At 35.6% G+C, this 17,997-nt stretch overlaps 1 protein-coding gene across 4 annotated transcripts in view; it reads right to left on the reverse strand.

The window, feature by feature from the left end:
• Positions 1 to 17,997, reverse strand: part of SNX16 (sorting nexin 16) — a 29,652-nt gene that overhangs the window by 10,414 nt on the left and 1,241 nt on the right. For all 4 annotated transcript variants that reach the window (XM_075023504.1, XM_075023506.1, XM_075023505.1 and 1 more), the window contains exons 2-4: positions 13,637 to 14,099; positions 9,764 to 9,850; positions 4,463 to 4,611 (exon numbers count right to left, since the gene is read on the reverse strand). In XM_075023504.1, coding sequence (XP_074879605.1) covers positions 4,463 to 4,611; positions 9,764 to 9,850; positions 13,637 to 14,008 — 608 coding nt within the window. In that variant the 5' untranslated portion in view covers positions 14,009 to 14,099. The remainder of the gene's footprint in view (positions 1 to 4,462; positions 4,612 to 9,763; positions 9,851 to 13,636; positions 14,100 to 17,997) is intronic.

Genomic DNA, 17,997 nt, shown 5'->3' on the forward strand with positions numbered 1-17,997 from the left:
AAACACACTGAACCTTTATTTTGTCGCTGGATTTTTGTAAGCCTGTTTTCGAGTGCTGATTGCACATGTGAAGATACAGGTGGGTATTTTTGGCCAATGGTTAGTAAGAAGTCTTGTCTTCGTACCTACTTTCACCTCATCAGCCTTTACACTAACCTGAAAAAAGTTTCTCCTATAATCATGATAATTCCTTTTCCTACTGAATCTATGTGACGAATGTGATAAAACCTTCCTTTTTCAAGCCCTCTCCACTGGTTTACATTCATCAATCCACGATCTGTGCAAGCCATAGCCTAAACCCGTACTATTAAAACAGCTTCTCCCACGTACTCAAATCAATAATAAACAATTTCTGCTACTTAAACCAAGACTATCACTCCAATTAGCACAAAAAATGATAGATGACAAGAAGTCATTAGTTAAATTATTAGAAAACATAACACCAAACCAAATGAAAAGTTATTCAGGTGTATAAAGTACATTTTCAAGGAGAAGAGCAGGGTTGGTTTTTTTTCCTCTCCACATAGTTTAATCTGTTTGAAGTGACACTTTTCCAACATGAAGCTCAAGTCCATTTCTTAATGGTTGAATTGTTCTTTTCATAAAGATTAAAGTTAGGCATATGTGAGTTCATTCAGCACAATGCAGAAGAATTCATTACGTGGGAACACTTCTGCTCACCATTTTTTTTTCAATATCTTCATCTTTATTCACATAGTTCAAACATATTTTAAAAGTATTTATTTTCTAAATTTTGCTAGTAAATTTATTATGTTATTGAAGGGTAACATTTAAATGGCATAACATGCAGTAATGCTTGTGAGTGGAAAAAGGAAATACTCGGAAAAATAAATGTGCAAAACTATCCAATCTACACATATCATCTGCTTACATCAGGTCAAACCCATTTTTCTTCTCCCTACAGCTGCTGGCAGAAAACTGTGTCTTTTTCTATAGTTTTCAAAACTTCTTGAAACAGAAACCTTTATATTCATTATTTTACATAAGGAAGGCAAGAAACTTAAAGCCACAGGTCACCAAAACCATTGTTTCTTTAACTAAAATATGCACCTGATGGCATAAACATTCATTTGCAGCCTGGCTTTACTCAGAGTCTGCTTTGACCCTGCTCTCCCCTCCACGTGTTACACCTCTTCCTTTCATCTAATAGGAGAAAATTCTGCCTTAAAAGTATCATAGAAATCCTCTACGTCATGCAACAGATTGCTGTACGTGGCTTCTTTCTTTGCTCCTATGCTAGCTGACATTCTTCTCGAGAGAGGCAGCAATGCCAGGGTATGCCAGCGCTACGAAGGGCAGCAAGGGGCAGCGTGGCACATGGGATCCCTGACAAGACTCAACAGCCGACAGAGTTCCTCCCTTTCACGCTGCTGCTTGTACAGGCTGGAGGCAGAGGAGAGCTGTGTCATCTATAGAAAGCCAGATGACGCTTCTGTTTAGCAGGTCACAACTTCTTTCTCCCGCTTCATGGGTTGTATGAAATTTTCTTGAACACGTTAAACTCTACGGGTGGATTTCAATTTGATCTTTCACTGAGTCTTTAATACAAGGCAAAATATGAGAAGAAATCCATAAACCACAGACTCTAATTAGTCACCTGCATACTGTCCTATATTTTATCTTTAAACTGCTTTGCGAATCTAGTTTTATTAAAAAATAGGTATACCAAATGAGGTCTCCTATCCCTGAAGGGCAAATTTCCCACTGTCAATGTGTCTCAATGATAATATAGTGCATAAAGAGAAATGAAAGAGACCTCTCTGGAAAGAGAAAAGGCTCAGTTGGTTTTGGTGTGACCCAAGCAGTTTGACTTCCTTGCAAAACCGTAGAAGTGGTGAGCTTTTAAGGAGGAAACAGGGTCAGATGCTCACCATGGCTCATGTAAGGTGCAAATATTAATTTTCATTAATACAAACTTTTATTCTCTGATAAGTGGGTTAAAAAAAAAAAGTCAGACAGATCAAATCTCCCCAGTTTTAATCACTTCTTGAGGAATCCAGACCTTCCACAGATCCAAACATTAGAACATAAGGCATACCACTAAGCTATAAAGTTTATTAAAATCTTAATCTTTGTGCAGAACCTTACACAGCCAAGATGAGTATTCCTCAAAACCACATTTCAGTTAACTATCTGTTCATTAACCAAAATACAAACTGATTCCACAAGTACTTAAATTTCCTTTTGTAGCTGATGAGCGATGAAGTCTGAAAGTTATGGTTTGGGCTTTTTTGCTTTAAATTATGACAAACACTATTTTGTCCAATACGGACCATTATCAAGCTATAAACAAGCTTGCTGAAATGCCAAACTAGCTGCAACAACACGAGGCATAAACCCTTCTGATCTATTCAAGCAGACTAGAAGTCCATCCAGCTCACTCACTAGTCTGTCTCCAGTAGCATAACATAAGTGACATTTAGGGAACAATTCTTTTTTTTTTTTTTTTTTTTTGGCACACATATTATTGTGTCATTTAATAATCAGGAAGTTCTTAAACTGCTCAGCCACATATTTCACCCATATAATCATGTTTAATAGCCACTGACAGAGAAACTCACAGGTTGATCCCAATTTCTTTTTGAAACCATTTAAGCTTTCTGTCTCTGACATCTCACAACAAAGCTTCACAACTCAGTGTGACATAAAGACATGACTATGAATCATCAAAAATATTAACATTCTTTACTCACCTTCTTCCCTATCCCCTTGATGATTTCATACACCCTGTTTAGCCAGCCTTTTCCCAAGATGACAGACTAAAACAAACAGAACTCTTCTTGCAGGGAAGTTTGTCTATCATTTCATCTGGTTTCACTTGCTTTCTTTGTACTTGAGCAGACCCTCCTTTGAAATTGAATCCTATGTTTTAGCACTGGACTATGTGGAAGTGCAATTCAGATTCCCACAGCAATAACATTTTTTTTTTCCTTTCAAATTCCTCTTCAACAATTTTCATGCAACTTTTTGACTATTGCTGAATACTGAACTGATTCAGAAAACTGTATCAATACCAATAGTTATCTTCCAGGCTGTGAAAAACAATTGAGTTTATGATTCTGTACGTATGTACTTACTGTCATTTTGCACTTCATGATGTGAAAATTTATGTTAGTCACTCAGTGCCTTGGGATTCTTCTACAATACTTCATGATCTCATTGTTCATTCCCTTTTCCAGGTAATTCCTAGATATTCTGAACACCAGTGTCCATAACTGTGATCCAACATTCCATATATAGTACCCCTAAATTTCCATCAATCCTTTTCCCCTTGCCTCTCAACTATTTTATACAAGCTCCCTCATAACTACTTGTGAGACAGATTTCCCTCTGCAAAAGACATTATTGCTTTTCCAAGTATTATTTTTATTTACCTGCTTACCACTTTAGTTTTTTTATTACGAGTAGTACCAGAAGTCAGACTTACTTACTAATCTCTAGTTTCTAGACTCAGCAGTCAAATGCCTTATAAAAAATGCACCAAATGTAATAATAGCCATTCTAGTAAAAAGTAGATATGAGCATTATATGGTCTCACACCACAGCTCAGCAATTTTACATTTTAGTTCCTTTAAAATTCTTGAGGGAATGCTGTTTGCTCTAGAGAATTTCTTACTCTTCATTTTTAATGGAAGTTTCAGACAAAGACAATTCCTCAGCCTCATTCCTCAAAGAATCTCTGCTACAGCAACCTCACAACTTTTTTATTTCTGGTGTTGGAAAAGGTTTTTAGAACCAACTGCTCTGCCTCTAGCAACTTGCTTACTGAAGTTCTCTTTTGGCCTATATTAAAATGATTTTACATTTCATTTGCCAGAGTTATGTTCTAGTCACCTTCCAGCTTTGGAAGAATCTTCCACTTTGTATGAAAAAAGGTATTGTTCAAAGACTTCAGCACTTTGTTGCTTAAACACATTATGTTTTTTAGACTCTTCTTAAGCCTTTTTTGATTTGTGGTTTACACTTATGTACAGCAATCTATAAAGGTACTTCTATTACTACCATGTCATGTAAATTAAAAAACATTAGTTTAATACACATTTTAAGAACTAATCATATAACAGTGTAGGTACTTTCCATTATGAAAGCCCAACATTTAATCTCAATATAAATTAACAATATACCAATTCTGCATTCAGCACACAGAAGTAATGTTTTAGGAGTAAACATGGGATTAGTCTAACACTTTAAATATTACAGCTTTTAGTTAGTAGTTAAGCATGTACAATTCAAAATACTCAATTCCCATTTTTGCTTAGGTTAAGATGGGATTAATTTAATAGGACACTAAATTCACATAATGAGCAAATGCACAACATGAACGCTAATGAAATTCCTTACTATGTTGCTCAAAGGTACGCTGCTAGAGTGTAGGAACCTATATGAGGAATTTGGGCACAAAACCACCATCCAAATCCACAGGCAAAGTTTAATCACGTACCAGTTAGCAATATCTTTGTGAGCTACTAGGTTCTGGAGGAATGCTTGTAGTCCCAACTGTCGATCTTCCAAGAAGTCAGGATTATAATTATCCTTGAACCAGCGCTTTGGTGGAAGGGCCAACCGAAAGCCCGGAAACATATCTTTTAGCTGAAATAGAAATCAAAGCCAAAGAAAACCATGAAAAAAAGTTTTGATGAAATACTGAATTTGACACAGGCACTGACTTTACTCAGAATTACAGGATATTTCTGTCTTCTATTAAGTTCAAGCACATGGTAAGTCTCAACCAAAAGTACAATCCAAATTATAGCATAAATTGTGGACACAGTTCTGTCACTTGCTGTGTTGCCTTATGCAAATGACCTCTCAAATTTGAAAAACTTTGCTTTGTTATTTAGTGTCTCTGAGTATGCTATTTAATGCCTTTGAGACAATAAACGTTAAAAATTTGTATGTAAGTAAAAAGTCTCAGATGAGCAAGCATTTCAGTGGTGTTTCTTCTGAAGCACTCAGGGATAAGTACTATATAAATAGAATATATAAAAGCCCATTACAGACCTACAACTCTGCAACTCGTCTTTTTGGGGGGCTAGCAGAATGAATTACAGCACATGCATGAGATACTTCTAGCAAAGAGTAGTTCCTTGTACACTCAAAATATTAAAATTTCAATATGCATGGATGTGGCTCAAACCCTAGTACTAACATGCAAAATTGTGTGTTTGAGTTACTTATAGTAATGGGGTATATACTCAACATCCCAAATACCTAGAGTTTTTCTTTGAATTCAGAAATGAAATATACAAGTGAATGGAAGCATAAAATTATATCACAATGGACCTGTCCAAGAATGCAATTATTTTTCTAAGATGCAGGAAGATCAAAAAACATTAACACATTCATAAAACCCCCAATTTTTAGATGCCTTTTCTTATAAGAGATACTTGACACAGAAAAACCTCAAAGAGGATTTACAGCCAACAAGAAAAAGAAAACAGGTTTTACAAAATCTAACGTTCCTCTAACTGCCACAAGAATTGTTTAATCTTTTTCTGAAGACAGGATGAAGCCAACTGCTGTCAGAGATGTACTCCATACACCTAATATATTCGTATGAATGTTCCAGTGACAGGTATTCCAGAATCTGCCTTGGAAACAGTTTAGCACTCAATGTTTACATAGTTGCAAAGTAATTCTTCAGTGGGTGTCTTGATCCTTGCACAGCAAAATTTAAGCCTTCTGACAATAAGCTTTATTTATTTAACTACTCTTTATGGACTCATGGAAAAAGCTAATGGATAGCTCTTTCAGCGGATTAAGTTTTTAAAAAGTTAAAACAGATACTGTATTTCAGCTAGAATCTCTCTACACAGTTTAAAGGAAGAACCACGTTAGTGGATCACCCTTGCTCATGTAAGTACCATTTCACAGCACAATGGTGCTTTTTTAACACCACAAGTATTGTATATTCAAATAGCCCACGATAACTGCTAGTTTCTTATTTATAGAATGGTTTATTGTCAAAGCTTTGCTCTTTATTTTTGCATTTAATTACTTAAGTATGTTTTCCTCTTCTCTTACTGAATTTCATCATGATATTAGACTCTTCTTGGTATTTTTAAGTTTATCTTTGGTCATCCGAAGTTCCTTCATCTCTTTACCAAGTGTGGTGGGTTGACCCTGGTTGGATGCCAGGTGCCCACCAAAGCCGCTCTATCACTCCCCCTCCTCAGCTGGGGGGGAAGAAAATATAACAAAAGTCAACCCATCACACCAAGTTATCATTAATACCACATACGTAAATATCATCTATGCTCCATAACCCCTCTTAAGTTCTATTCTCTGAAAAGAACTGAACCCAGAAAAGGTAACAAAATGAGTTCCTCTGTTAGTTGTAGAGAGGAGGCAGAGAACCACTGCTGGGAAAACTTTTCAACCACAGGGATTTCTGCTTAATGGTAATTTCACTTGTATGGTTATGTAGATCATGTAATTTATTTCTAAGGAAAGAGTATGCCTACACACAGATTACTCCTTTTGTGGATGAAGAGAGTATGAGAAAGCTAGCTGCTGTCAGCAGACTAATTTTCAACAGCACAGTCCTGAGGCATTCTTCCTCGAATACTCCTCAGACACAGCAGAAAAAACTGTGGGTCAGACAAGTTATGCTGGCTGTGATTGCTTGCTTGGACCCAGCATCTTTTCTAGACGTCTCTCCCCTACATGACCACATGATAGATTATGCATGTCACATGAGTCATAGTCTCAGGGAGAAATGGTTAACTTCTTGGTTCTTAAGACTGGCCATTTCATTGTTTGTTCAACTTCTTTACCAGCATAGTAATAAACTTTACAAAGTTCTTTTCCCATATTTTTTTGGGACTGAAGAGTATTCTTCACATACTTCTACAATCCACTAGGTGTTCTTAACAAACAAAGCCTATGCATCTAGCCAAATGTCTGTATTTTAGCCTTTGCTCCTAACCCCTCAAATTCTGTTATGTTTCAACATCCGCTAAGATTAAAATTTTTTGTTAATATTACAGCAAAAAATATTTCAGTCTTTGCTGTATCATTCACTATTCACTTTCCATACTTTGCTCTCAAGTAATGTATCTGTTATTTTACTGCCTCCTTCCCTTACTTCTGTCCCTAATGATTTATAGAACTTTACCTATTGCTCTTAACATCCTGTGACAGTCCATCTTGCATATCAGCACTTCTACCTTAGTCTTTAGAAGTCTGTGCTACTCTCCTTGTGCTGATCTATATTTGTATTTTTTTTTAAATTACTTTTGACTTTGAGATCATTATGTGGCTTCTTGTGTACCCATACTGGCAATATTTCATCTTTCCTTCATATTGGACTACTTTGCCATCCTCTTCTATTTGTCTTCTTTCAGTAGGTACAGAGTTTTCTTAACCTTTTCATTGCCTGGATAACCTTTTCAGTGCCAAGCTTTGACACTCAAAGAACTTGTTGCTCACACTTGAAATCTGTTCAAGTCTTAACCTGCTGCTGCACTTACTCATTTCATTAATAAAAAGAGAGTTCATGTTTTGAGATCTTTTATTCCCATTCATTTCTATTTTATTAGCTGTTCCTCGCTAAAAATTTTTCAGAAACTAGTGGAAGTACAAAACACTTTCTAGGATCCTACAGCTATCTATTTTCTTTGAGAGATCAGGGCAATAAAGCATGCTATTACTAAGTTCACTTGCTGCTTCTATTAGTTAGCTGAGCTGGATTCATTCATCTAGTCCTGATTTTATCTACATGTCCCCATTGTGACACTGTTGCTATTCTCACATTTTCTCCATTTTTAGCGACTGCCAAAATCCAACTCTCAGTTCAGTTTGGACTTGCAAGCAAGTATATGCCCAACACGTACAAAACATACTGCTCTTTTGTCTTTACCTGGTCTTCCTGAAAAGCCATTCCCTCTCTGTTAATATTTCAAACTGATTCACACAGTGATTGATTATTCAATTCAGTTGGCATTTAATGCCAAGTTTCTAATACCATTTCAGGGAATCAATAATTTGCCACCAGCCTCAAGAAGGATAATAGAGAAAAGGATTCATAAGATAGTATATTTCTCTTGTTTATATTGGATTTCTAGGAGACAGGGAATAGAAAATCCTGGAAGTATACATGCATGCAACTTCACATCTATATTTGACATCAGAGAACAAGGAATGGCACGTGTTGCACCATGCCTTTTGATCCACTGATGTATGCATATAACCATTTACTCTTCATTTCATAAGACATTATGGTTTTTATAACACAGAAATGCCAGCTCCAGGAACCGAAACATATAATTCTGAAACTTCTCGAGAATTACAGAATAGTAACATAATAAAAGTTTAGATATATACTGAAAGATGAAAAAGCTTCAGTCAGTGAACCAAGGGAAGAATAAAGTTCCTCCTTCTAAACAGAAATCCTAATACCTACAAATTGTGCTAGGAGCCAGTCATTTTTGTCAAAGATTTAACTGCAAAGACTAAGGCCTTCACTTGTAAAATCTAAATATCTGTTCTAAAATAAATACCTGTGGCATTTCAATTTTTCAAACTGCTGATAACCATACTGGAAGTCAATGCAAGTAAGCCAGTTCTTGACCTGTATCTGACATAGCTGACCAAAATACAAACTGGTGTATGACTTGACTTCTGAAACTTGAGTTGAAATCCCCAGAACATCATCATCTCAAAAAAAGGCTTTTGCCAATACCAAGACACTCCTTAATTTAGGATAGACTGAATTAAAAGACAGAAATTTCTTCAGAAAGAAATCTCTAAACTAATTCACATTCAACAGTTTGTGGCAGTTTTAGACAGCACTGATGTTTTAAAGGTGGCCTAAAAGATATACAAATAGGTCAAGCCAAGTTCAAGTCCATATTCAAAATTTCAGCAGAATTAAGTTCTTAGTTGATTAGGCACATTGAACCAAGGAGAAGAAAAGGTATACAAAAAAAGTCCCCTACTATGGGTAAAAAAAGGTAGTGTTAAAAAGTTACAGGTTTGAACATGAAAGAACATAATAGCAGAAAATATGTTGAACTTGCAATGAAAGATTATTCTTAGGAATGGACAGCAGGACAAAGAAAAGTGTAATTCTGTTTTTCTAGTTTTATGCTTCTATAGAAATAATGCTAAATGGGATAGCCAAATGCTATTTACCAATTAAAAAAACTTGTGCTTTTTACACAAACATTTTTTGCTTTCAAATGTTCTAAAAACATTAAGATGCTGACCCAGAACTCCTTTTTACCTGGCATCTGTGTCTTCAGCTTTAAAGATCTGATATAATATTTCACAGTTAGCTTCAAAGACACTGAAAACAGCTGAAGACTGACCAACATACAAAGAACTTCCAATGTTCATGACACTTCAGTTTTATCATGAAAAAAGAGTTTGCTGCACTGGAAAGGACTGAATAATTACTGGATTACTCATGCAAGAGAATACAGGCCCCCACTTCTATTTCCTTGCATGGGATACAACTGTTAAAGAGTTAATTTCCTTTATCTAGGAATAAATATAAAGTATCACACTAACAGCTTCAAATGAAGAAATACCTTCTTTACCTCAGCTGTGGTTATTTCACGTATCTTTGAAAAAATAAGGAGGAATCATATGTTTTTACTTCATTAACCTAGTATGTGTTTTATATGCAGTAAAAAAAGCAAGAAAAGAAAAGTCACAAAAACGTGAGACACAAAGAAAATGAAATGTGAAAGAAGAGTGAGGCAAGTTAGCTGAGAATTTACCAGTGTATAATTCTCACCTTGTCATTAAGCCTGGAGAAGTCGGTGTACCGTCTGAAAACCACCCAACTTTCCTCTGGACTTCTTTTTACCAGTATTTTGTATACCTGTGTGGAAAAACAGGAATATCAGAAAAATGTGCACAACTTCACATTGCACTGGTTGGAAGGCTGAAATTATCCTTTATTTCTTAATGAAACAAAAGTTGTGGATATAAAGAAAATCCTTAATTGGATTTTTTTTTTTTTTTTTTACAAAACCTTAATTATTGGTACAAATAGTATAAATTAATTTCAGATTTTAAGGAAGGAGTTTCTATAATTCCTACTTACATTTAACTATCTCCTGTCTGTAAGAAAGGGGTTGTGAAACTGCACCCAGATTTCTTCCCCAGGAAAAAACAAGTCTCAGCTATCAAAGAGGTAAGTGAAGTTTTAGTGATCTACTTTAACCTTTGCTGAATTAATAGTTTTACTCATTAATCCTTGAGGCCAATCTGTTTTTAAGACAACTGTAATAATCAGGTACTGAGTGTTATATTGTTTTAAAATGTCTCGTCTGACTTGCTTCACAAGGAAAAGTGATGCAGGATAAAAATAACATCCTCCTTTGGTTCCATTTGTCTTGAACATTAGGTTTTGTCTTTCCAGGCAAAATATTACCACTTCCCTAGATAACTGCATCAGAACAATTATACTAGCACTGTAAAACAGAAATAAGGGATCCTTTGAATCATATTTAGCAAGACAACAGCACAGCAGTACCATTCTCCTATTTAAAAGCAAATGGATAAATAAACAAACAGTAATAAGTAAAAAAACCAAACCCAAACAATTACCTTTTAGGAGGACTGATGCTCAAATGCCTGAACACAATGAATCTAACACACAACTTCAACTAGAAAATATTAAACAGTGTCTAGGAAAGAAAGGTTCTCGTATCACAATCTTACTGTCTCCAATGTAAGGAAAAAGAGGCTCTGCAATTTTACTGGGTTAGCTTTCCCAGTCTAAGTGTTCTCTAGTTAAAAAAAATACAAGGAAGAAAAAGGTATTTTTGGAATCATAATGATAAACAATCCCTTATAGGCATTTAACCAAATTCTATTTAAAACATTTTCTAATCTGCTACATAGTAAAATCTTTTCTAGTATTTCACGTTTTTACAGCAGGTTGTCTTAGCTGATAAATATATTTTTCTTGTTACAGTCCCAGCAAGTGATAACCCCAGTGCTAACCAAGTTCTGTACACGTGAGACTGTTTTTTAGCATTTTTGTATTCTATAAATATATAAGTTGCAGGCAGTTACACAAACTACAGTGCAAATTAAAAGCAATTTTTCAGCAAGTACTTCTCTTATCTACTTTTTAAACACAGAATTCCACTTTCAAGCATCATCATCTGTGGAAGTCATGCACTGTGATAAAGGCAGTATTTCAGTTACTAACAAAAAGCTATTAGCTTTTAAAATTCAAGCTGCAAGACATGCCAGCATTAAAATGTAATTCTTCTGTCTTGCATTTTCTGTATAAGTTTGTCCAAATGTTTTAGCTTTCTTGTCATACCAAAAGTAGAAACAGTTTTATGTTATGAAAATTTCATAAAGCAGAACTGCTATATAAGACTGTGAAGACTCTTTGCTAGCACACAGTGTAACACAGAACAACAAGCTTTTGAATATGCTTGCGGATTTACTTGCTAATCAGTTTTCTATTCTTTTATTCTACTAAAAGTTTGGCAAAGGCATTGCTTACAAGTGCACACATGAAAAAAAATTCAGTTAGTCTGACCCTCACTTTGAATGGTTTCAAGTAAATACTAGACAACTTAAAAGAAAGTCTTCACAAATTATGGTCAACTTAACTGTAATAAGGAGCACAATCAGCTGGTGATTACTGGCAAAAAGAAATATGGTCAACCTGAAACAAACATTTTTGGTTTTCTTGCCAAAGTTGAAAAAAGGTGGTGTTTTATTGTTTGGTTGTTTAAGATTTGTAATTAATAGAGTATAAAAAAAACAACTGTCTGTTCCTTCACACAAGGTCTTGGGAAAAAACTACAAACAAATTCAACAAATTCATGTAATTTCAGTCAATCCTGAACGGCCTTATTCCACAAATAAAAAACATTCAATGAAAATATGCCAATATTTAGTAACAATCTCTGGCTGATTCAGCATCTCATTATTATTTCTAGTTGGCTTTAAAAAAAAAAAGTGCTAATTGAACATTCCAGGACTAACTCATTTGAGACTAACTGCTTACAAACAGGTGTTTTTCAGCCTAGTTTTTTTTTCTCCTGTAAGCGTCAGCAACCATGTACTCCAACATGCACTAACATTTAACTCTTGCAGTTAGTACATCACCCAGCTTAAGTAATTCAGATTCGTATTTTTTTGAACTATGAGATGCTAACAAACAGTAAAAAAAAAACTTCAGCAATTGAGTCTCCTGTCTTTTACAGGTGATTTCAATTTAATTTCCACTGTCTTCCATCCCATTGATTTTGCACTGCAGAAGCAACTGAAATTTCTAGGATTAATTCCTTGCTGGTTTTAATGGACAATAGCAAGCTTATTTTCAACATGCAGCTGAAAAGACACAGTTAGTTATGTGCTGTCAGAAACAAACACAGCAACAGAAGTGAATTCAGAAAGAGCAAAAATGCAACCAAGCATTTTAACGATGAAGAATGTTTCATTTGTACTATAACCTGGCCTTCTACACAAAATAAGGAGTCAAAGTTGTTCTTCAACTGTAGTTACAATGACATCTTACACACACACTGGTATATGTGTTGGCATATTTTCAGACTAACCCTTGTCAATATAACAATATTAATCATTGTTTTAGTTTTGAAGGTATTACTTAAAAGGAATCTTTAAATCTACATGCAAAAAAAAGTTGGCTCCTCTCTTACGCTACCATGCATGAAGATCTTAGAAACTGAAAAACTTACGAAGCCATCATTCTCAAATAATTAAAAAGCAGCATTATTTAATTATTTGCAAAAAGAACTTGATGATTTTATATTTCAACGGTCACAAGAGCATTAGATTCCACACTTTTCTAATCTAAAAGAAAATAGGAGAAAAAAAAAGTTTGTCTGCTATTTCCTCCTCCTTACTTTTTGTGATTAATGTTGCTCTCCTGAAGTAACATAATTAATAAATAATTAGTAACAAACAACTTCCATCAGTCCCACAAGCATTGCTGAATTATCTCAAGGAAATGTTTCAACCACATCCACAAAAGCAAATGCACAAATGCGTTAATATATTTATAGCATGCAAAAAAACCACTGAATTGCCAGCTACAGTACATTTGGAGAAAATCAGTACAAAACAGTTAAGCTGGTGTTCTGTTATGAGATACTACATATGTGACGTCTCACTCTGATGTTTTCAGAACAGATTTCCCCTTATTACAAACTAAACCTAGCAATGCAGGAAGCTGAAAACTACATGTTTGCACTTCAGTGCAAAACTAATAACTGTAAAAGGCAAATACCAGGCTGTCTTATCATTCATTTCAAATAAAAGAGTACATTTTATTTATGATGTTAAACTATCCAGAACTTCTAGAAGTTCAGTTTCACAAGGAATTGTAACTTTGCAGGGAATTCCTGACTTCTCCAGCAGAAATTGATACCTGAAGTAGAATGTATTCCATTTACACAGTCACAGGAAAGACTGCTTCCGAGTCTCAATTTTCCCACCTGTATAAGGGGAGTGGTATTTTCCTGTCAGATGGCAGTACTTCGAAGCTAAATTAGTATTTGTAAAGTTCCCCAACATCCCTGAACTGCAGGATTAATTACTGAAAGAGAATGCAAAGTACATTCAATTGTTATCTTGTCATTACAGGATGAACCATACTATCCCAAAAACTTACAGTGAATTTTGCCCTTTCCTCCATCACCTCATAACCCAGTATAGTAGGCGTGGACGGTCGATCTTCCCAGCTCCTGGAATCTGTATTCTGCTCTATTTCTTCTACGGGCTGCGTACAGTATTCTATGGATGTATCCATACCTGTAAACTTAGTCCTAACAAGTGGACTACTACACACAGATGATGTAGAACCAATCTGGTCAGGCACGCTCATCTTTTTAAAACTACCAACTGTGGAGTCCTCCAGCTGTCCTTTTGAGGAACTGGAACTTGTTGAGATGCTCCCAAAAGAACTTCTTCTTTGGTTTCTGTTTGTAAAGCTGGATGAGGAGCTTCCAATAGGAATAGGAACAGGAACATATGGTGTTGCCATCCTTCATGAAAAAAACCTCAGTTTTTGGTCCAGGAGTTTAAGGTTCATCCACTGTATAAGCCATATTTTCTCTTCTTTTCAAGAACATTACCTGTAGTGAAGGACAGAAAATATTGTCATTTTAAAGTGAAAGCAACACTAAGTACTGCTTTGGAAGAATACGTATCAGCACTGAGATAGTACATAGTACTCATGATTAAACATTTTCACAAGGAATTTGGCTTTGTATAAAATGCTGCTTTTAAACTGTATCTTTGCAGTTTGACGGACAGTTTTACAGGAGTTCTCTTTCACGGCAATTAAAATGACAAAGTTAAAGTAAGATTACAAAAGAGAAGAATCTTTTGGTCCTTTAAGTGCTATTTTGTTTTATTGAAAAAGTCAAGAATTTTTAGGCATATTAGAAGCTGGGATAGTTTTAGTGACTGTTTAGTATAAACAGTACAAAAGCTTTTCTCAGAATTGTTTCTGTAAGATATCTGGAGCAGACTACATAAGCCAAACATGCATGCTACAATATACATGACATGAAGCAAAAGACAACACAGTAAACAACTTAGGTGAAAAACATATTTGCATATATTAGGTATTCACTGAAGTATAATGGATCTGTTTTCAAAATGAAATATTTTTTCAAAACAACTCTGTTGTATATAATGCTGCAGACATTTGTAACAATGTTAACTGGGCACATTTTCTGTAGCTTGAATTGGAGCAATTAAGTTTTACAAGCATGCACATCAAAAGCAGTGTCGTAACAGCAGCTAGTTTTCCATTCCAGCAGATTAAAATGGAAAAAACAAGTTCAGGGAAAAGACATAAACAAAAGATTTGATATTTGTTCTTAAGGAAAACCATTTCAAGCCAAAATTAATCTTTTGTGCGCGTGTGTGTACATTTCTAAAAAAAAAGGCAAAAGAAAATTAAGACAGCAGTATCAAACTGCTAAAAAAGCACCATCTCCTCATTTTAACAAAGTACCCAAGAAAGAGCTCTTATAAGATGCAAATTAGATACCACCTCTTTGGATTAATAGGATTTGAGTCACCACCCATTTCACCCAAGAGTATACCAATCAACAGCAGACGGCTGTGAAATGGGAAACTGTCAACCTGATTCATATCATATATATAATCAATCATCTACTGGAGCAAAAACCAAATGAGTTTCCTAATTGGCCGGGTGAAGTGATGCTTTCATTCTCTTGCTCTAAATAAATCTTAGAGAACATGAATAAGGAAATAAATATGAAATGAACCAGCATGAACAAGGAAGACTGAAAAATGCTCTCGAAAGAATTCCATCAGTGAAGAAAAAAACCAAACTTGCTCATCCTTTCAGCTACATAGGGAAATCTTCACACACTCTGTATGTCAGAAATCTCAGGGAACTTGACCAACAAGAACAATTTCAAACTGGTAGTGACTCCTCAGGAACAGCTCTGCTTCACTGCAGGATGAGGCTGGACACTCAGCAGCATCCAAGGGACCAGAAATGTCAGTATCATAAACCCCTGCTGACTGACTTTGCTGGTCAGCTACAGGATTTGGACTACCCAGCAGCTTCTGTTGCAGCACAGTCCTGTGCTTGGTTGTGTGACTTAACCTCATGTGTCTGACAGCTGATCTGCTTCAGCCTCCCATAGTTTGAAAGAACCAAGTCGTGCCCGTCTTGGAGATGACACTCTCCTGGAGGTAGACCAAGATCTAAATGCCTTTTTCCACCTGTATCTCAGCAAGTGAATCTGTTTTCTGCCTCAAACAATAAACTTTGTAATAAATTCTTTTAATAGAGATAAAAATATCAAGATACGCAAGTATTCTCTGGTAGATATTCTCTAGCAATATTGTCACCTGTATAAAACACTGAACAAGGTAACTCCTTTTTTACTTGCCACTTCAGTGACTCTTCCATGTTACCAGCAAAAGGAATTGAGAGCATCCCTTAAAGAATACCCCCACCCTGCTATGTTCCTGGGAGGATTAAATCCCTATGAACAGAAGAACCCAACTGGGTCCAGGTTTGCAACAAATCAAAGGATCTGTAAACAAAAAGAAAAATGGTTATTATCTTCTGCTGCATGACTTTATTAATCTGAACCAGGAAAGGAAAATAAGCCCACATCTCAGGGAATCTGGTGAAGTTCACCCAGGAGTTAATGGAATTTTGAGACGAAAAAAAGCTTGTCCTTTTCAGCACTTTTTGGAAAAAAACCAAGAAAACCCAACTACAAACCACGACAACATTTTCACCAGTTACCATACTTGTGAAAAGTGTCTCTTCTAGAAGAACTTCTTTCTTTAAAGTGAAATGCCAGTCAAGAACTCACTATCGTGAACTTACATACTTACCACTACTCTTAAATGCACATGCATTATTGAAAAGCAGTACCTATATTGGCAAGCAACACACCTCAAGACAAACAGGCCTGTAGAGTAAAGCACTTGGTGTTAAGAATCCAACATCTACATTGTACATTCTTCAGCAGCTTTTATGTCAGACTAGCTGCAATTTTGTACCATTGGCTGAAAGCGAATTAGCAGCTGGACTGCATTTAGTCTGCTCGCAGGGTATCTTTTCTGGTTTAGTTTCTTTTGTACTCTGCAAGACCATCCCAAGTTGTGAGCCAATGCATATTAAATGGTGATGATCACAATATTTGCTTCTAAAGGACATTCTTGACTCAATCTGACACAGTAAACATATCCATAGATAAGTAAAAGGGGCTGATACTACCAGTGTCACACCCAGATTTCTGTAACTCTGAAGAGTACCAGAGGAGTATTCTTTTAGTAACAGAACTGTCAGGTCAAGTGAGCAAAGGGCACACTGTGTCATTTAATTTGATTTTTTTTTTTGGTCAAAAGAAAACAGAAAAAGAAACATACAAAGATATTACGTTAGAACTTACCAGATTCATAAATACATATATATGCATATATATGTATGTAAATCCATCTTAAACTGTAAAAGTATCACAATTTCTAAGCATCTAAAATATTTACATGCTATGAATCACAACAGGGTTTAAAAATCTCATTAATTTGCACTTCATGAAGGCTAAACATTAGAAGAAGAATACAATGTTCAAATGAGGGTCACAACCTTAGGATTCAAGCCTTTTCTATGAATATGGAAATTTATTGCCAACTCATGTAATAAAAGGAACAGAAAATAATTTGATATAAAACCCCAACCTTTCCGACAAACCATATCACTCCTTGCTTACATTGGTGCAGCGAGGGAAGATTTAAGTGCACAGTCTGCTACTACCCAAGCTTCACCACGGACTAGTCTCACATGTCACTGCACTGAACCAGCAGAATTGTTGCACCACACCAACTTTCAGAACAAACAGATCACTCACGACACCTATGAGATAATCCAGCAACAGCACTCTTTCTTGTCTAGATATTTACTTTACTTTTTGTAAGAAATTTGTTTCCTGTTCAGAACCTGTATTTGGTTTAGTTTGATTTCCACCTGTAAGTTAAGAATGAAATAAGAAGAAGACAATATTTGCTGGAAGTACTGAACTGCTAGACCTGAAACAGGATAGGATAGAGTCCCAGGAACCCTACCGTCACATGCTACAAAACAGCATGACACCAACTTGTCCTACAGGGTGTTTACAACAGCCACCTCCTTTTTTTGCGGGTGAAGCAAACAACCTATAATAAAACCACTTAAAAAGGGTTTGCCTCCAGCTTGCAGCTATTGCAATTCCAAACCCTTTTAAGCTAATGGTTTGTACATTCAGTGAGAAACATGTAAGCCAAGCGATTCAAGGATAATAGATTAAAAACAAAACAATCCTTACTTAACAGTTCTAATTGGATTTAGAAGACTTTTAGCTATGCAATACTATTTGTGATCTGGTTACATTTATTACATCTCTGTATGGACAATGCAGTCAGGCTGACCTCTGTTGTTTAGGATTTCAGTGCTACCATGGAACGTCAGCTGAAGAACTAGTGGAATATTTCCAG

Source organism: Buteo buteo, chromosome 3, assembly GCF_964188355.1.
Source record: "Buteo buteo chromosome 3, bButBut1.hap1.1, whole genome shotgun sequence".
NCBI classification, from domain to species: Eukaryota; Metazoa; Chordata; class Aves; order Accipitriformes; family Accipitridae; genus Buteo; species Buteo buteo.